This window comes from Malaya genurostris, chromosome 3 (assembly GCF_030247185.1).
Source record: "Malaya genurostris strain Urasoe2022 chromosome 3, Malgen_1.1, whole genome shotgun sequence".
In the NCBI taxonomy this organism is placed as follows: Eukaryota; Metazoa; Arthropoda; class Insecta; order Diptera; family Culicidae; genus Malaya; species Malaya genurostris.
In genome coordinates this window covers 171,525,652-171,547,512 of record NC_080572.1, presented here as the reverse complement: position 1 = coordinate 171,547,512, position 21,861 = coordinate 171,525,652, and the positions used below count along the sequence as shown (strand labels likewise).

Sequence of the window (21,861 nt, the reverse complement as noted above, 5' to 3'; positions counted from 1 at the left end):
TATTTTTTCAAAAATCGAAGAAAATTATTTTGAAGAATACCACAGTATTATATATGATAGTATGATTAATATAAGAAAGGCTTCATTACATTCATCATCAATGTATCAGATTTAAGTGACCATTCATTGACCAAAAAATTAGATTCACTGCTATTCGATATTCAGGGTATGGAACGTTCTCAACCATTTAATCCCATTGTTTAGTGAAAAAACTATTGATTGTTCAATATTTAGTATAATAACTTCATCCTAATCCATTGAACCATCAAATGATGATTCTAGTTTAAATTGAAAACATTATTTTAACATCTATTCTAAACATAACAACAATAATCATAAGTATAATCATAAGCCCTGTGCAATCACCCAGCACTATACATTCGACTAGATCAATTTTATAATGTTCACTACATTGCTTTAACACAGTGTTCTGTTGCGCGAAGTTTGAAGGTAATCGGTTATGCCTTAACATTATAATATTTTCCAAGTGTAGTGATAACTATGAAACATAGAATGTTTTTGAATAATAATATCTGTTAAGAAGTTCGCGAAAATTTAATGGTAAAATTATTACTCCGCCGGATTGGATTTACGCTAAGCAGTGTTGTAAAGAAACGGGTAAACAGCAGTGATGTTAGAAAGTGGGCTAGATTCTGCTGCACGCAAAAGCATCATAATACCATAACAATAATCAGCCGTATTACGGAGCAAATTCTCCATTTTAGTTTGTACCAGTCTACTGTATAAGTGTCGAAAGTATCAGAAGTATACAGTCGTTGTTATCTCTCCTATTTTCATTTAGTCATAATCCTATAAAGAAATGAAAAGAATTATAAATTGCACATTTTTAGTTCTATCTACGAACCTTTGATAGAAATTTCACCAACAATGTAGATGCAACCCCAACTCCAAACGTAAGAATGTATGGTAGAAATTTCATCGAAAAACCTTGCCGTTTCTTCAGAATTGTAGTTAGAAAAGACAACTTTCCCTCGCTATATGGAGGATATCGTGAGCTACAAAAGAAACAATAACAAATCTAGATACAATTCGGGTGGCGTGCCTGAAGAACACTTACGAAGCTAACTTTTCTCCTAAGGCGCTGAAATCTTTCAACAGACAAGACTTTTTATGGGTAAATGTATCAAAACCGTACTTGCCATGGTACGATCCCATGCCACTAGCGCCAACACCTCCGAATGGTAGCGATTCAACTGTTGGGTTAAGAGGCAAGGTTAAAATTTGACTACTGAAAGTAACTCATGGAATTGAAGGTTTATTTGTTAGTAATAAGCAGCGAAAGAATTAAGCTACGCATTATGTTAATAACGATTCTAGTATTGACTTTTTCGGAATTGTACTGTCCTTCGGAAATTTTGCCTATTCAATTTGACATGAATTAAAACTTGAAGAAATTCTTATACAAATTCATGATAATTAAAATATAAGACATAAAAGACGTCACACTTTTTTTGACGATTTTTTACTCCCCCTCCCCCCTTTGTCCCAAATTGTCACAGAAGCAAAAACCCCCCACTCCCTCTATGTCACATGTCACGAATTCAAAATAAATAAAATTCATCTCAATACATTCAATATGTATGACAAACCATATGAATATGAGAGAAAAATCGATATAGATATATTATTGTTTTAGGTAAAGAATAATATTTCCTTAGTGTAGCATACAGGGCTGAGAAAATAAAGACCAAAACCTCATCAAAACGAGATCACTGCCGGAGAATCTTTTCATTATCTGTTGATCAGTGAAATTTAAATCACATCGATCAATATCGGTACTGCTCTTCCGTCACACAATGGGTAGTGATTTTGAGCTAAAATGATTCTTGATTTATGTAAGTTCAATCATTGGATGATTTGATAAGCTTCGATGTTGGTGGAGGAAAATCACATATGATCAAGATAAGACATGACATGATCTACGTCTGAAATCCTTGATCTCCCGCCCTTTTTCAAATGGAGTACAATTGAATAAACTGCATCAGAATCAGATAAGAGAAATTCTTATGATATACTATTATCAATGCTAGAAAATCAAATTACTGAAAAAAATTTCAGTGCATAACTTAAGTTAAACCGTTTGAAGGCATCTTTTCCTTTTTTACTCATATTGGGCAAAATTTATTAATTTAGCTAATTTACTCGCTACTCTGTGCACTTTTGCTGATCACAACAGAAATGATTTCCTGCATCACTCATTTCCGAATTTACAAGAAGAAGCTTTTACATCAACAAATACACGTTTTCCTATAGAATGCAAACGTTTATTGTGGAGATTTTTTCAGGAAGTAGTAATATAATTAGGTATTTCAAAAATGGCTCATTGAAAATATTGGACGTCACATTCCAAAAACCTCCCCCCCCTCCCCCATGTCACAAAAGGTCACGTTTTATGAAACACCTCCCTCACCCTTGCGGCGTGACGTCATTTATGGACAGCCCCTAAGCATTCGTGAAACGTAGAAAGAAAGTATCTTGGAAACTAACACAAGAGGTAAGAGTATATCTTAAAAGAGTGATGTTTTGTACAGCAATCGCTTATGAGCTCTTACGTCTTACGCTTTACACAGCTTTTTTAAAAAAGTTTGTATTAGCTGGGATATCTGTGTTCTGTAAAAACCAACCTCATAAACAATCTAGGTACACTCAAACACAAAATTGCTGTATTTAAAAAAAATCTCTCTACCCAAATTATTACTGTTGTCTTTCGATGTTCAACTAATATTTTTTCTTAACTTGCTGATATTCCGAAAAAGTCAATACTAATGCTCGTTTCATTATGACTAAACCAGTATAAATGCTTCATCCAACCTGCAAAGTGTCCCAAAGTATCGTTGATACACAGTCCGCCACAAGAAGTATTAGCAATTATTAGTTCTCGATCTTTCTCATTGTTGCTAAATATGTATTGAGCCAAAGGTTTGTCTCTGATCAAAAGGATAGTTTTATTAAAACCAATCACCAGCAAGAAGAAAGATTAAATTTACTTATTTGAAATAAAGAGTTTAGACTATGAAAAAGCGTGAAATGAGACAAAGTAAACAAGAAATTTCTAAAAACAATAGAGTTTATAGCACTTTTCCCCCAAAAAGATAACCAGTAATCATTGTAAAAATAGAAACTTTCGTTGAAGCTTTGTCTTTTCTACAATCTGCCAGACAGCCCTCACTCAAGATAGTTTTTCCAGATTCGTTAATTGAAATTTTTTCATGAACCTCCTTTGAAAAGTCTTCTGTATATCTTACCAACGTGTTGCAAAATGGTATCATTCAGAGCTACACTACCAGATGTGGTATTCTGAATAAACAAATCTTGTAAAATTTTATCTTGTGCAAAAATATACAAGACAAGTCCGGGAGATCTATTATTGGCGGGTTGATTAATAAATTAGCAAATAATAAAAATGTATTTGAAATGATATGAAATAATACAAACAGATCCATTGACAATACCTTGCATTGATAAACTTAATTGCCTCGTATGCATTTTCCACTATTAGTATTGGCAAAATGGGACCGAAAATTTCATCCTGCATCACCGGATCGCTAGGTTTCACATCGGTTAGAATAGTTGGAGCAATATATCTATCGTCCGGGTCCATATCACCACCGATGGCCACATTAGCTCCCTTGATCAAGCTGCTTAAACGCCTACGGTATAAACAATCACATTATGTCAATTACTTAACAATTTTTAAATTGTATGCAATTTCATGTAGAAATACCATTTGAAATTGTTCTCAATCTCAATCCAGATCGATTTAAGCAGCTTATTTACATGAAAAAGAAGCTAACAGTTTCAAATTCATCTCGTTACCACCACCACCAGTTTTAAGTAATGTTGAATTTCACGTTCCAATACTTACTGGAAATGCTGTTGATTAATAATTCGACACAAATCTGGGCTCTGTTTCGGATTTTCTCCGTACCATTCCTTCAGCACCGACTTAGCCTCCTTCACAAACTGATCTTGTACTTGTTTAGAACATAGAATATAATCTGGTGCAATACAAGTTTGGCCAGCATTGATAAATTTTCCCCACAGAATTCGTTTCGTAGAAATTACGATGTCCGCTGTTTTGTCGATATAGCAAGGGCTCTTTCCACCCAATTCCAGTGTGCATGGCGTCAAATTTGCCGAGCAAGCCTGATGTACGATTCTTCCTACCCTACCAGACCCAGTATAGAATATGTAGTCGAACTTCTGCTGCAACAATTCGGAGGTCTCCTTCGCACCTCCTTCAACGACGCGGTAGCATTCCTGCAATGTTCACAAGTTAGTATTAACGTCTCCAGACTCGGTTGGTCAGCCTTACACTATCCAAGTACTTTGGAAGAGTTTCAGCTATATACTTGGAACTCGCTGAAGCTACTTCACTTGGTTTGATGAGTACACAATTTCCAGCAGCTATAGCAGCCGCCACGGGAGCCAGACTAAGTTGTAGTGGGTAATTCCAAGCTCCCATGACTAACACCACGCCATATGGATCCTTGTAGATAAACACACCATCCATCATATTTACTATCGTCTTCGGTGGCTTCTCCATTTTTACCCATTCTCGAAAGTTGAAAATAATGGTACGCAAGTCATTCATAAGAAACTCAATCTCCATCACGTATGCTTCCTGTTTGTGCTTCCTCAAATCTGAGTCCAATGCTTGTGCCATCTCGGTATGCGTTTCCTCGTACATACGAAGCAAATTTTTGAGTTGCTTTTCTCTGGAAATGTAAAATGTAAATCATTCACACAAATCCTTTCGGTACATATTTTGGAAATAATTACCGAAAATCAACATTTCTAGTCTTTCCACTAGCGAAGGCAGTGTGAAGTTGTTGAACGATCTGAAACCAAGAATTGGTAGTTTGATAATTTTAAAAAAATATGATACCAATTTATGATAATGAACCGTAGTAAAATACTTTATACTTACATCAGAAAAACTCATCATGCGAATTTTACCTAGCAACAGAAAAAATACAAATTAAATGCGCATCATGTTATTTTCCTTACGTCAAATATGAAAGTAAGCACTGAACATATATTGAATTATGACTGAACGATTGAAAACCATCGCATAGATAAAACTACGTATCTTACTTCGAAAAATCTTTTAATTAATTTCTTATTTACGAATCGTTTGCCATGGAACGCAAAGCAATAAAAATTCATATCGTATGCATTTCGTAGTAAAATTCGCATAGTATTAGTCGCGCAATAAAATTTTCACTGTTTGAAAGTCTACCAGTGAGAACACAATGACGTATGAATTGATCTGACACGTTTTTTTGGTATTATATATCTACTTTCGATTGAATGAGATTTCCAATCTCGTTTTTGTTTTTGCTATTCGATTTCGACCCTAACACTGCTGTCAAATATATGGGTTTGATAGTTTTTAGGGTCTGAACTGGATTAGTTTCGGCATCAAGCGAAAACAATATAAAGTTGTTTAGAGGCATCTTCACTTGAGATAAGTATCGATTTGTGCCTTAAACTTGAAAAAACAGCAGCTGAAGCGTATCGACAGCTCCAAACGGTGTATTGAAAAGCTGTTGTAAACTATGCAACATGAATCAATTGATTTTGTCACTTCAAAGCCGAAGATTTCGATATTGGCGACCGTCCTTGCTAAAGACTTTTGAAGGCACAGATTTTAGGACAGGGCATTGCTAGAGGGATTCGTTCCAAATGCAAAAAGAGCTTGGTTGTAAATTTTTAAGTTTAAGTAAGAAAAGAGTTCTCGCCCTATAAGCGGGGTGTTGAGAATCGGAACCACACAAAAAGCTTAAATCAATTAGGTTGCTGTCAGAGTGAAAGCATCACGCGAAGTTACCGGACGCGCATGTGAGCTAGTTATATTTGATCAAATCAAACCTGTCAGAGTGAATGTGATGCGGCAAAAGTGCATCGCATCAAAACGTTTTCCACCGCCTCGCAAATCGCGTTCTCTCTGACAGCAGCCTTACTTAAAACATCCACTTTCTCGTTGCTTAAAAGTACACGTGAAACTCTTCGCAACTTAAAAATACAGAACAAGCTCCGTGTGTACTTGTACGCTGCATTGAAGCCGTACAATGTATTCTAGAAGCTGCTTAGAAGTTTGTTCGGTTGCGTCGAGTGAACTTTCAAATGTGGATAATTACCTAAAAACAAACTGCTTAAAATGCTATCCAAACTTCGCAAACTTCGCAAACTTCTTGAGCCATATTATTCCCTTTTATCCGAACTTATTCATCACGGCTTGTCCACCCTTCTTGGTTGTCATTCATATTGTTCAGTTCAACAAACTCGTTACCCCAGAACCGATATTCAGTTCTGGATAAAATTCAATGGCTGCTTGTAATGTTCTACTCATACAGAAAATCAGATGCAGATAACATTTTAAACCGACAACTTCATTTAATCAAAAACCTATGTTTAAAAGAGTCGGTGTGGCCTACCATAAAATATCAATACCACAACCGAGTTGTGGCCAGTCACGAAGATAGTACTGGTATAATAGGCCACCTATTTGTATACAGAAGTCAAATAATGATATTGGATAAATGAATTGCCTCCATTTTCACTGAGTTGTAAAGCAAAAAATTATGGACGCAGTCGAGGAATATCCAGGCCAGTCCCGCAGGAGAATCGTGGAACAGTTCGGGATCGTAGATTCGACCGTAGTCGAAGTCGTTCAAGGAAATCCAGCGACGAGTGGAAGAAAAGTGAATAATAACTCCGCGAACGCAAGGAATATGAAGGATTACTTTAAACGCAATCCGAGCCATTCGATTCGGGACGATGCAAAGAAAGTCAATTCGTCAGTCTGGTTCGCCCAGCAGACAATGGAATGAGCCGGACTTCGTGTCTACTAAATAAAACCTGTTTTAATCCACCTAGTGGTGTAATGATGCCTTTCTCATATCAATCATACTATCATATATAATACTGTGGTATTCTTCAGAACAATTTTCTTCGATTCTCAAAAGAATAACCGAAATCGGTTTGTTTGACCGTCTACTGATAAAAACTATCAATTGGAAAAGATTTGAGGTGGATTTAGAATTTTTTTAGGTTTTTCCCCATTTTAAGTGACGGTATAAAATTTTTAACACACTTTACCCTATATTTCCGGATCCGGAAGTCGGATCCGCATGAAATTCAGGAATTATACATGGGACTACAGGACCTTTCATTTGAACCTAAGTTTGTGAAAATCAATCGCGCCATCTATGAGAAAAGTTAGAACACATATTTTCTTTATTTCGCACCTTTTACCCCATAACTCCCGAACCAGAAGTCGGATCTGAATAATACTCAGGAATTTTTTAAGGGACCACAAGACCTTTCATTTGAATCTAAGTTTGTGAAAATCGGTTTAGTCAGCTCTGAGAAAAGTTAGTGCACTTATTTTCACACTTTTTTGCACATTTTACCCCATAATTCCGGAACCGAAAGTCGGATCCAAATAATATTCAGGAATTTTTTATGGGACCACAAGACGTTTCATTTGAATCTAAGTTTGTGAAAATCGGGTCAGCCATCTCCGAGAAAAGTTAGTGCAAAAAAACGTTACATACACACAAGTAAGATCTAGCCAAAAGACAACAGGATCCTTGTGGCTTCGAATCATGGGTAGAAGTCGTTTTTTGTAAACATTCCTTGATGTATATTTCGCTGTTCATTGAAGCAGTGGTGATGAAGGGTTTCGAAATCTTACCAATGCTACAAATTAGCTTTCTTACCAAATTTTTCGACTTCAATCGATGTCTCGGACTGGTTTAACACTTGCCCTTCTCGAACTTTATTATATTGTGGTCCCGGCAAGGATTAGTAATCGAGTTTCACGGAGGTTTCGTCGTCCATGATTATGCAGTTCAAATTTCCAGCAGGAATCGTATTGTACAGCTTTCGAACCCTCTTTTGCTCGAACGCCTTCAGTATACGTTTATCCAACTGAGGGTTAGCAGGACCTTTTTTTCGACCCGTTTGCGGTTTATCCTCAAAGGTGTTATCCTCGCCGAAATTTTTGATTGCACTCTTTTTCACTTACTCCTTCCATTTTTGCTATCTTTCTCAGCGACAGTCCGCGTTCTGTGCACCATTTGTACAGAATTTTTCGACGATGTTCTGCTGAAAGTCCACGTATTTCGAAACAATCTAATGAAAACAAATAAACAACTACACATGTGGTTAGAGAAGAGTGTAAACCACAGGACGCAGCTATAAAAATTGACAGATTCTGAACCATTTAGAAATGGCAACGATTTTTGGTTGCGTCCTTTATGGGACAGTCGTTATTACATTATCAGTGCCACGAACCTCCTGACACTTAGGGCATGTTCAGGAGTGTTCAAGTTCGAGATGCATCATTTATGTCAGTTTTAAAATTTCAATCTGGAAATTATAACAAAAAAACTGGCAGCCCCAGCAGCGTACACCAGTTTAAATTCTGACAGTAAAAATGTTTGAATAAATAAAACTAAAACGGCTTGCTGGAGATACGTTTGTTCCAGTTTCAGTTCTATTAAAGATCTCCCATATAAAACTTCCGGGTGCTGAATTTGCTCTTAGATTTTTTCCAAGTCAGGACTCGTGTATAGAATATGCACGCCAAATAGTCGTTTTTATAAAAACCATCTTGACAGAGATGTAAACGAGTGCATCATTCAGAGCTGCGCTTTGCATTTCGCAGAAAAAAGTCGTCTAACAATTTTTCTCAATCGAATTTGTCAGTTATGTGCGATAAACATGTAAAATAGCAACATTATTGAGCCGATCTTGCAACCAGTGCGGTAAAATTTCATTTTCAATCGAATAATATACGATGAAAATGAAATTTATGGCCACTGACCGTCAGCATATCCCTACTAATTCATTTGACTTATGCTGCCAATTCCAAGTGAAGCTCCCAGCATTCATCGTCAGTTGAATAATCGTACCTAGTCATTCGAAGTTTTACTTGCTCAGTTTCAAGTGCCAAGTAGTCTAGCTGCTTCATAGTTTTCGCTCTTGGTAGTAAGCAATTTCGATCGAATAGAATTATAAATGGAGTAAAGTGTTAAAAATGAAAACTTAAGGAGGAAACAATTAATTTATGTGTATTCTGTGATTGATATTTCAGCTATCTGATTAGTCTTTCATCTATTATCTTGAACCAATTCGAATGTTTACATGAACCTCATTTGAAGGCCGCTATCACACTATTGAAAGAGATATTTTGTTACTTCAAGAGATCAACTGACGGTGGTTAAACTAAGCCTCGATTGAAGAGAAACGAGTGATGACTGAATGCTGCCCGTTCGGGCCGTCAGCAAACATTGTGTGTGTCAGAGAGTGAAGTTTACTGCATTAGAGAGATCGTCAATGTGTTCCACATTCAGTTTCAATTGAATTGAATGAAGTTTTACAGCACTGCTTGCAACATTGTTGATCCTAGATACGTTTTTAAACTGTGAAGAACCGAAAAACTTTGTTCATTTGAACAAGATGATCTTGGTACTGTAACAAGTAGACGGACGAAATGTACAAGTACTCAACTACTCATACTATCTGCCAGGCCTGAGTGTCGTTGTTTTTTTTTGTTTTTGTAATAAGATTTATCAAGAATTGCAGTTTTGTTCATTGGTTGAAGTCCATTCCTTAAATAAGAATAAATGTAATCTTGCTTCCCGATCGAAAAGCTATAATCTAAGAAAATACAAGCTTATAACGGTGTAGATAAGATAGCAATTTTATTACTGTGATTATTCGCGATGATTTGCACTATTTTTAAATAAGTAGTTACAGTCACTGCAAAACGCATATGATAACAGTCGATATTACATCATAGCAGTAACATAGAGGAATGTAGTTTTTTTCACTTAATCGGAACAATACAGATACAATGGAAGATTATTAAATTAAAATTTTGATTTATAAAGACAAAATATTTTGAATACAATACAAAATAATTCTCTGAAGCATTAAATTTTAATGATGAATTTCGCTTCATTAAATTGATTGAGTATTTTAAGTTAATAATTGAATCAAGTTGCATGTATTCATTTAGTGTAGGATTCAAAAGTTCGAACTTTGTAAAATGTTGCATATTATTTAGTTTTCAGTACAATGTCTGAATCACAGCCAGCTTTAGCTTTATATGTCGATACTCTATTCTGTAGTAATTTTCTTCTGATCAGCATAGAGAGAACAGTGATCAATTGTTTAATTAGGTGTGGATATGAATTATTTGATTGAATTATAGAAAAAAGTGGCGTATCTAGTATGGTGGGCAAACAGTTTATCTGAGATCCGCGAAGCCAATTACCAGTAGATTAAAAATCTCTCTCTGGTTTTCACATAACGTTTTTCGAGAAAAAATCAATCGTCGTAGAAATAAGTTCTTTGTTTAACTAGGTAACCTATCACATAATTGAAATACATTCCTAGCTATTAAAGTCATGTCACACAGCCATTGGGGTGTTGAGAGAATATCACCAGAAAAACATAGCAGGGTGCATAAGTTTCCTATAATTCCATGGGAAATATTTTTCCTTATGATTCTTAGAAATAAATAAAAGAAGAGTGGAGTTTATTATATTGTAATTTAATTTATTGCTTTAATTATCAGTATAGTAAAATAAATAGTTAGTTATCACTAATAGTACTGTTGTTGTACCGTTGAATTCCACTATGTTATATCACGTCATTACACTCTCACAAAGTCACTATTTTCACAGTCACTATTTTTCCGAAAGTGTATCAAACGTTTTAATACAGATACGTATTTCGGAATGCTATTTGCATCCTTCTTCAGTGTATCGGTTTTTTATATAATTTATATAAAAAACCGATACACTGAAGAAGGATGCAAATAGCATTCCGAAATACGTATCTGTATTATAACGTTTGATACACTTTCGGAAAAATAGTGACTGTGAAAATAGTGACTTTGTGAGAGTGTAATGACGTGATATAACATAGTGGAATTCAACGGTACAACAACAGTACTATTAGTGACAACATTCCACTAACAGCTCAAACAGAAATTTAGTTAGTTATGCCACTAAATTTCTGTTTTGAGCTGTTAGTGGAATGTTTCTTTCCATTTTATTACTATTATTTGTCCAGGCGTCCGGTTTGTTGTTAACTATAGGAGACGTATCTTGTTGTACATTGGTTTCAGATGATAGTCGTCGTCGATGCGGTTGTTAAGCTATGTCTCAGGAGTAGTGTAGTTGATTGAGCAGGTTTTTCGTAATATTGACATATGGTCAACTTTACATGGGACCGGCGAGTCCTGACGATTCGCATAGGAGCGGTGAGTCCTGACTGAAAGATTCACAAGAAGATATAGCATTTATTAAGCGCATGCGTAATGAACTTGTGCAATATACCGGGAAACAGATTTGCTTACACTTCATGTTCGATGGAAAAAAATCTCTCCATAATATGATTTTTCGAATGAATTCATCGTTAGTGACATACGCAATATCAAGCAAATGCATTTATATAGCTTTATCTTTCAACTAAATTGTTATACATATACAACATTATTAGTTTTGCTCAGTTAAAGCCAATGCACGCGCTTTAAATCGCTATCGCTTTCTAAGCAAAGTTTCAAGTCCATGAGCCGAAGGTTGTACAATCACTGTGAAAACCGACTTTTGAACCGAGGCCCGGAGTGTCATATACCATTCGACTGAGCTCAACGAACTGAGCAAATGCCTGTGTGTGTGTGTGTGTGTGTGTGTGTGTGTGTGTGTGTGTGTGTGTGTGTGTGTGTGTGTTTGAGTGTGTATGTATGCATGCATGTGTGTATGTGACAAGTAATGTCACTCGGTTTTCTCAGAGATGGCAGAACCGATTCTCACAAACTCAAATTCAAATGAAAGGTCTTATGGTGCCATAGATCGCTGTTGAATTTTATCCCGATCCGACTTCCGGTTCCGGAAATATATAGTGATATGCACCAAAAAAATGAAAATAATTGTCACTCACTTTTCTCAGAGATGACCGATTTTCACAAACTTAGATTCAAATGACAGGTCTTATGATCCCATAATGCGCATTCAATATTAAAAAAATTTGAAAATTTAGTCTTGAGATTTTTTTAAAAGTTTCCGAAAAGTTGATCCCGATCTGACTTCCGGTTTCGGTATTACAGTGCGATAAGAACAAAATTTCAATTTCATGAGTATTTTTACACAAGCAATGGCGAAACGATGTGCACATTTGTATAAAACTTACTGATAAATTCATCTAGTTGGCAGACCATGTTAGTTGGTGGATATTTAAATCTACTTTGGGACTACTAGTTCCTGGTTTCCGCTTTCGAGCACACCGGTAATAATGAAGAAAAGCTTCATCACAGGAGCTCACCTCAAGTTCTCAGCAACGGTTAAACCGATTTTCACAAATCATGATTCAAAATAAAGCTCCCATTATCTTTAAAGATACTGTGCAAATTCATCCAGATCCGATTTCCAGTTCCGAAATTATAGGGCAATGAGTATCAAAACTTTCAAACTGTCATATAAAATAATGCAAAATCGGTACGTGCTGGTATGGAAGAAGAAGAAAACGCCACCACCTAGCACACAGCGTGCTTAGTTAGATTTTGTATAGCGTGCAGGGTTGCCACATTTAAATCTATATTAACTTGACACAACTGTTTACAAATTGAAAAGGTCATGGTAGTTTATACCGAAAATTTTTTTGATTTAATTCAAGTTTGAAAAAAATCTTGATAGAATCTTCTAGTGATGTTTTAATAAGTAATTTGAAAAAGGCATCATTACACCAATAGGTGAATTAAAAAAGTTAGTTCTGTTCATTTGGATATCGTCTTATAGATCACAACACTATATTGTTCTTTGTTTCTGTTGTTCCGAACGAAGCCGGTATATTATGCTGACTGTCTCGGACGACGTATGAAGACGGACTGCTTTTTAAATTCATGGCAAAAATTTTTAAATTTCCAAGTGACGTAAATCGTATAAATCCACGTATGACACAATTCATAAAAATGTAACTCGTTAAATAACTGGATTTTATACGAATGATTTCAATCTGTGGCAAACTTACTAAGCATTTCTCATGACTTTTTTGGACACGAAAAAATACATCAAATTGCATGAATCTTGTTTTAGAAATAATATAATAATGTATAATTTTTGACGCTAGAATATGTTGGTCTCAGAAGATGTAAATTTACATACTTGTTTCAAGTGTGTTGTAATATTGTTTGGTGGTAATACTGTAATTAGTAACTTTAGCAGTGATGATATTCTTATGTATCGATTAAAGTATGGTTTCTACCTGCGGTGTCAAGGGAAGCATCAATTTTTTTTACTGAATATTAAAGAAAAATTATTTCCAAGGCGACAAATGTGTTTCTGAACGAAATGTGTTATGTGCAACGTCTACAAGCACATGAAATCGTTTCGTAGAATGCCATAACTAACTCACTAATAGTACTGTTGTTGTACCGTTGAATTCCACTATGTTATATCACGTCATTACACTCACAAAGTCACTATTTTCACAGTCACTATTTTTCCGAAAAGTATCAAACGTTATAATACAGATACGTATTTCGGAATGCTATTTGCATCCTTCTTCAGTGTATCGGTTTTATAAGTTTAATAAACTTATAAATAATTTTAATTATAAGTTGTTGTACCGTTGAATTCCACTATGTTATATCACGTCATTACACTCACAAAGTCACTATTTTCACAGTCACTATTTTTCGGGAAGTGTATCAAACGTTATAATACAGATACGTATTTCGGAATGCTATTTGCATCCTTCTTCAGTGTATCGGTTTTATAAGTTTAATCATTCTGCAGTCCGTCATAATTTTCGTACATCCATCAGCCTGCAGATTCTTCTAAACCCGAAACCGCAGGTAGAAACCATACTTTAATCGATACATAAAAATATCATCACTGCTAAAGCTACTAATTACAGTATTACCACCAAACAATATTACAACACACTTGAAACAAGTATGTAAATTTACATCTTCTGAGACCAACATATTCTAGCGTCAAAAATTATACATTATTATATTATTTCTAAAACAAGATTCATGCAATTTGATGTATTTTTTCGTGTCCAAACAAGTCATGAGAAATGTTTAGTAAGTTTGCCACAGATTGAAATCATTCGTATAAAATCCAGTTATTTAACGAGTTACATTTTTATGAATTGTGTCATACGTGGATTTATACGATTTACGTCACTTGGAAATTTAAAAATTTTGGCCATGAATTTAAAAAGCAGTCCGTCTTCATACGTCGTCCGAGACAGTCAGCATAATATACCGGCTTCGTTCGGAACAACAGAAACAAAGAACAATATAGTGTTGTGATCTATAAGACGATATCCAAATGAACAGAACTAACTTTTTTAATTCACCTATTGGTGTAATGATGCCTTTTTCAAATTACTTATTAAAACATCACTAGAAGATTCTATCAAGATTTTTTTCAAACTTGAATTAAATCAAAAAAATTTTCGGTATAAACTACCATGACCTTTTCAATTTGTAAACAGTTATGTCAAGTTAATATAGATTTAAATGTGGCAACCCTGCACGCTATACAAAATCTAACTAAGCACGCTGTGTGCTAGTTAGATTTTGTATAGCGGCTGCTCGGCCATCCATGGAAGTTGACCATCAATGTCAACTTCCCTCTCTGAGCAGCCTAGATAGCCGTGTAGTGTCGGTAGCGGTTTCCCAACTGGCTAAGAATAACGCTACGGTCCACCTGTACCGGTGGTATAAGTCCACCAAACAGGTAAGCCGTGTGGCATCCGGCGGAATTATTTTTTACCAAGAATTGATCCACTGGTTTCCTGTTCCATGTCGTAAAAGGCCACAAAAATAGGAACTCCTAAGCCAAGGTGTATTTCCGTGCCGATGGCTGAATGGCTGCAGGAGGTTAAACAATGCAGTCGTGAACTGAATATCTTGGGGTATTCCCTTACTGTGTTAAGCGAAGCTCTGGCACAGTGGACGACTTCTTTCTTCGCAACTCGTGGGATTTAAATGATAATAACATTTAAAAAAATCCTTACATGGTTCGCTATAGGCGATTATAAGCCAATATATTTGGTTTCTTGTAGTTGTTGTACGGTTGGTGCTGGAGGTGGAATGTTCGTTACTCTAATTTATAATGGTTAGAGTGGCACAAATCAATCTTCAGCATAAACGTACAGCAACTATGAATCTATCCAGACTTCTTCAAGAAGGTAAAGCTTCTATAGCTTTGGTTCAAGAACCATATTTCCAAAAGGGAAACTTCTACGTTGGAAAATTGTTAAACCCAGTCTTTGTTGCCTTCAACAAGATCGGTATGACTAATCCACGTGAAATGCCTCGAGCATGCATACTTGCAAATAGTGCTCTCGATGTTTCTCTCATATCGGAGCTCACAACTCGGGATATTTGTGCTGTCACAGTTGGTATGACTATTGATGGCATAGACAGGAAATATGTCTATTGTTCGGCATATTTACCGCATAACCAACCTTCGCCAAGCGATGACTTCAAAAAGGTTGTATCATACTGCTGCAAGAGTGATATACCGCTTGTAATCGGCAGTGACATAAATGCTCACCATATCATTTGGGGCAGCACAGATATAAATTCGAGAGGCTCTGATATGATGGAATTCGTGAGCAGTACAAACCTGCACATAGTCAATGCAGGAAACCGTCCAACTTTTGCGAGATCTGGAAGAGAGGAGGTTTTGGACGTAACTCTCTGCTCTGATAGAATTGCGCATGAGTTGGTGAATTGGCTCGTCTCCGATGAGCTCGAACCTTCGTTGTCTGATCATAAGTACATATTCTTTGATCATTCAAACGTTAAATTTGATATTATCACATATCGTAATCCCAAATCTACAAACTGGGACCTCTATGAAGAGGGCTTGGCGACTAGATTTTACGGGTACCAACCAACAATTGAAACCCCAATTGATTTGGAAAATGTTGTCGACGAGACAAACTCACTCATAGTTGCAGCATATGAAGAGGCTTGTCCACTTCGGATTGTGCGAGCTACTAGAGGAACTCCTTGGTGGAATGCTGAACTTGCTAGACTAAGGAAACTATGCAGAAGAGCTTGGAACCACCGACGCAGAGATGGGTCGGAGGCATTCGTGTTGGCTCGAAGGGCTTACAAAAATGCTCTTCGATCGTCTGAGCGAAGTGGTTGGAAAAGCCTCTGCACAAATGTCTCTAGTCTCAACGAGGCTAGCAGATTAAATAAGTTACTTTCGAAGTCTAAGGACTTTAATGTCAGTTTCTTAAGAACTTCAGATGGTGAACACTTGTCTGATGAAAGTGATGTACTTCACTGCCTTTTTAACACTCACTTTCCAGGATGTATGGATCCATCACCATCCATCTTCCCGAGACTTTTTCAGGTAGTTACGATTCTTGGGCCCTTGCTCGAAGCGTTGTGACGATTGAATCGGTCAAATGGGCAGTTGAGAGTTTTGCTCCGTACAAATCTCCTGGAAAGGATGGAGTTTTCCCAGTGTTACTGCAGAAAGGGTATGAGCATTTCAAACATGTTTTGAAGAAAATACTTACTTTTAGTCTTGCGACTGGATATATTCCAAGAGCCTGGCAGGAAATAATTGTCAAATTTATTCCCAAAGGCGGTCGCGACACTTATGAGCAGGCGAAGAGTTTCAGGCCTATCAGTCTTAGCTCATTTCTTCTTAAAACAGTGGAACGCATAGTCGATCACTATATCAGGAATGTTAGTCTGGGCGTGCAACCGCTACATGGAATGCAACATGCTTACCAGCGTGGAAAGTCCACTACAACCCTGTTACATGATGTTGTGTACAACATTGAAAAAGCTTTCTCACAAAAGCAATCTTGCTTGGGAGTTTTCCTAGATATTGAAGGTGCCTTTGATAACGTGTCTTTCAATTCAATTCTGGAAGCAGCCCGTGGTCATGGCATACCTTCAAGTATCACAAATTGGGTACACGCAATGCTTAGCAATCGACTTCTTTGTTCATCGCTTCGGCAAGCAGAGATTAGAAAGCTGAGTGTCTGTGGGTGTCCTCAAGGTGGTGTACTATCCCCACTTTTATGGAACCTAGTCGCTGATGGTTTGTTAAGGAAACTTAATAACCTTGGATTTCCGACTTATGGTTTTGCCGACGATTATCATATATTGATGACCGGTATAAGCATTAACACTCTCTTTGATTTAATGCAGCAAGCCCTGCGATCTGTTGAACAATGGTGTTGTCAGGTTGGATTGTCTGTAAATCCGGGCAAAACATCAATGGTGCTTTTCACTCATCGTAGGATAATCACAGGAGCTCGTCCGTTACAGTTCTTCGGTTCAGAGGTCACTGTGGTCGATCAAGTTAAATACGTCGGGGTTATTCTTGACTCAAAACTGAATTGGTCTGCTCACATTGACTTCAGGATTAAGAGAGCTTGTATGGCTTTCGCCCAATGCAGACGAGCTTTTGGAAAATCATTGGAACTCAAACCCAGATATATTCATTGGATCTACACAACTATTGTTAGACCAATTTTAGCATATGGTTGTCTTGTATGGTGGCAGAAAGGAGAAGTCGCGACAGTTCAGTCAAAGCTAAATCATCTCCAAAGGATGGTCCTAATGGCGATGACAGGAGCATTCACGACAACTCCTACTGCTGCTCTAGAGGCGCTACTGTGCATTAAACCACTACATGTGTTCCTAAAACAAGAAGCATTATCTTGTGCATACCGTCTTAAGGTTACAGGGCTTTGGAACAGTAACCCATTAGATTATGCTACCAGCCACACTCGCTTGTGGTCTCAAATGGTTACATGGGATGAGTATTTACTCGCTCCTAGTGACCTAACTCTCACATGCAGTTTTCCTTTCAAAACATTCCATGTGAGCTATCCTCTTCGTGAGGAATGGTTGTCTGGTTGTCTGGAACGACAACTTGATGAACACATAGTTTGTTATACGGACGGTTCTCTGTTGAATGGTCGTGCTGGTGCTGGTGTCTACTGTCGTGAAATGAGGCTGGAGCAGTCTCATTCACTTGGTAGATACTGTACTTTGTTCCAAGCAAAAATCTACGCGATTCTGTGTGGAGTACAATCGGCGCTTCAGCAGAGGATCTGTGGTAAACGAATTTATTTTTGTTCCGACAGTCAGGCAGCCTTAAAAGCACTCAGTTCGAATGACTCACGGTCGAATCTAGTGATCGCATGTCGAACTCAAATTGAAGACCTCAGCATTTCAAATGCTGTTTACTTCTTATGGGTACCCGGCCATTCTGGTATTACTGGAAATGAATGGGCTGATGAGTTGGCTAGAGCTGGTGCAACGAATGATTTCGTTGGTCCTGAACCAGCTTTACCACTTTCAACTAGTTGGATAAAGCACAAGATTCGTTCTTGGGCTGCATCCAAACATGCCAGCTACTGGCGCAGCTTGCAAACTTGCGCTCAGACAAAATCATTTCTACCAGATTTAAATCTGAAAATGTCAAAGTGTCTACTGCATTTCTCCAAGCAACATTGCAGTATTCTGGTCAGAGCTCTGACTGGACATTGCAAACTCAATTATCACATGGCTACTATTCAACGTGCTGAGTATTATTCGTGTGATTTGTGTGAATGCGATTATGGTACTTCATATCATCTGATATGTAACTGTCCCGCATTGACGCAGCTACGTATCCGGGTTTTTGGTTCTCCATACATGGTTGAGTCTGTGTATGCGGAGCTAAAATTGAAGGATATTCTCTCGTTTCTCACCCAATGTGGTAAGGAGCTATAGTCAGAAGGGTTCATCGTTCTTCCTGGAGTGAATGAATCCCTTCTGTATTCACCTTAAATAGGCTTTAGCAGATTGTTTGGCATCCTTTAGGGGGTGCCGAATTTACTTCTGCTCGTACATACTGCGAATCGTTCTGCATTCTTCCGGGAGTTCAGAATGGTGTCGCTTTTGTAAGATCTCTAAATCCTCTCGGGGGTTGGAGGTTTTATTAACAGCAGACTGTTCGGGACCTCGTAGAGGTTCAGAATTTACTTCTGCTTCCACTAAATGTGATCCTCAGCAGATTGTTCAGCATCCCTTAGGGGTGCAGAATTTACTTCTGCTTTTATATGTTTTTGTGTCGTCAATTTTTCCCATCCTCCTAGTCCAACCCTTACCATTTCCTTTCAATCCTTCCCTCTTATATATCGGGAAAATGATGCTAAAAACAAATTGATGGCAAGGCACAAATCTCCAAATATCAAGGGGAACGTGCCATTTGAGCCAATTTGTTCTGATTCCTGATTCCTGAAGCACGCTGTGTGCTAGGTGGTGGCGTTTTCTTCTTCTTCCATACCAGCACGTACCGATTTTGCATTATTTTATATGACAGTTTGAAAGTTTTGATACTCATTGCCCTATAATTTCGGAACTGGAAATCGGATCTGGATGAATTTGCACAGTATCTTTAAAGATAATGGGAGCTTTATTTTGAATCATGATTTGTGAAAATCGGTTTAACCGTTGCTGAGAACTTGAGGTGAGCTCCTGTGATGAAGCTTTTCTTCATTATTACCGGTGTGCTCGAAAGCGGAAACCAGAAACTAGTAGTCCCAAAGTAGATTTAAATATCCACCAACTAACATGGTCTGCCAACTAGATGAATTTATCAGTAAGTTTTATACAAATGTGCACATCGTTTCGCCATTGCTTGTGTAAAAATACTCATGAAATTGAAATTTTGTTCTTATCGCACTGTAATACCGAAACCGGAAGTCAGATCGGGATCAACTTTTCGGAAACTTTTAAAAAAATCTCAAGACTAAATTTTCAAATTTTTTTAATATTGAATGCGCATTATGGGATCATAAGACCTGTCATTTGAATCTAAGTTTGTGAAAATCGGTCATCTCTGAGAAAAGTGAGTGACAATTATTTTCATTTTTTTGGTGCATATCACTATATATTTCCGGAACCGGAAGTCGGATCGGGATAAAATTCAACAGCGATCTATGGCACCATAAGACCTTTCATTTGAATTTGAGTTTGTGAGAATCGGTTCTGCCATCTCTGAGAAAACCGAGTGACATTACTTGTCACATACACACATGCATGCATACATACACACTCAAACACACACACACATACACACACACACACACACACACACACACACACACACACACACACACACACACACACACACACACACACACACACACACACACACACACACACACACACACACAGGCATTTGCTCAGTTCGTTGAGCTCAGTCGAATGGTATATGACACTCCGGGCCTCGGTTCAAAAGTCGGTTTTCACAGTGATTGTACAACCTTCGGCTCATGGACTTGAAACTTTGCTTAGAAAGCGATAGCATGCCGATTTAAAGCGCGTGCATTGGCTTTAACTGAGCAAAACTGATAATGTTGTATATGTATAACAATTTAGTTGAAAGATAAAGCTATATAAATGCATTTGCTTGATATTACGTATGTCACTAACGATGAATTCATTCGAAAAATCATATTATGGAGAGATTTTTTTCCATCGAACATGAAGTGTAAGCAAATCTGTTTCCCGGTATATTGCACAAGTTCATTACGCATGCGCTTAATAAATGCTATATCTTCTTGTGAAACTTTCAGTCAGGACTCACCGCTCCTATGCGAATCGTCAGGACTCGCCGGTCCCATGTAAAGTTGACCATATGTCAATATTACGAAAAACCTGCTCAATCAACTACAATACTCCTGAGACATAGCTTAACAACAATAAAACATTCGCATCGACGACGACTATCATCTGAAACCAATGTACAACAAGATACGTCTCCTATAGTTAACAACAAACCGGACGCCTGGACAAATAATAGTAATAAAATGGAAAGAAAACCCACACGGGCGTACATGGGGGATCAGACCCACCTTTAATCATTTTTTTTAATAAAAAATATGCACTTGGCAACGTTAAGCTCACTCACCCACCTCTAAGAAAGCACAAAGAAAATTTATGTGAAGAAATAAAATGCAAAGTCAGCCACAATTATTGTTATTTATCTATTATCTTCGATTTTTTATTATAAACCGAATAACCTACTAAAGTCGTTTTTCTAAAGCTTGTAATCTTCTCAATACTCGAGCAGTAAATATATTTGTACTTGATTATCAACACTCTCCAAGGTTCAAGGTTCATATTATATCAATTTACACCGCATATGCTTCACAAGTGAAAATCTTGGTCTGAACTGATTAAATATCTTGCGTGGATCGAGCAATACCAAAGTTCTATCACTGTATTCAAACATCTTTTAGATTTCATAGTAATTGACTTAAAAGAATTAGTTACAACTTTAAATACTATGAAAATTACATAATTGTAAATGCAATATATTTATAAACCGCACATAAATGTTAACCACTGTTACTCCTTTCGAACTCACTCAATTGAAACAATATATATACTTATTCTTGCGACCTTGATCTTGAGTGGTGCCTCTCATAAGAAATTATACTACAATCTTACTTTCGAAATTGTGCACTATTTTATACTGTAAAGTTTAACACACTTTCAGTCACTTTCAGTTGCTGTTTCTGAATGAACCGACTGTATGACCTGTAAACCGCGTTGCTCGCGAGACACTGAACGAACATTTCGATGAATTGAACGGTCTGATGCCACGCTCGTACAAGCTTTATAAATATTTATTATTTTCGGTTGACAGAACAGAATAAGATAAGCCGGACTGTGACGAGTGTGCCAACAGAGTTACTGAAACATGTTTTGCTTAGAAAAGGAACTACATCTACTGGAAGTTAGACAGGTGTTTCACATTGAATAGTTTT

General features: G+C 37.1%; 1 protein-coding gene across 2 annotated transcripts; it reads right to left on the bottom strand.

Moving 5' to 3' along the window:
* Positions 1–215: 215 nt before the first annotated feature.
* On the bottom strand, positions 216–21,667 carry LOC131439045 (aldehyde dehydrogenase, dimeric NADP-preferring). Of its 2 annotated transcripts, none has more exons than XM_058609576.1 (10): positions 21,542–21,667; positions 4,952–4,980; positions 4,804–4,862; positions 4,337–4,739; positions 3,887–4,281; positions 3,474–3,671; positions 2,833–2,948; positions 1,079–1,214; positions 866–1,016; positions 216–810 (listed from the first exon to the last, which is right to left on the bottom strand). In XM_058609576.1, the coding sequence occupies exons 2-10, from the start codon at positions 4,967–4,969 to the stop codon at positions 799–801; spliced, it is 1,488 nt and encodes a 495-aa protein (XP_058465559.1). In that variant the 5' UTR covers positions 4,970–4,980; positions 21,542–21,667; the 3' UTR covers positions 216–798. The 2 variants fall into 2 exon arrangements, with proteins under 2 accessions (XP_058465559.1, XP_058465560.1); XM_058609577.1 differs by lacking the exon at positions 21,542–21,667 and adding an exon at positions 5,119–9,840.
* Between the last annotated feature and the right edge of the window lie 194 nt (positions 21,668–21,861).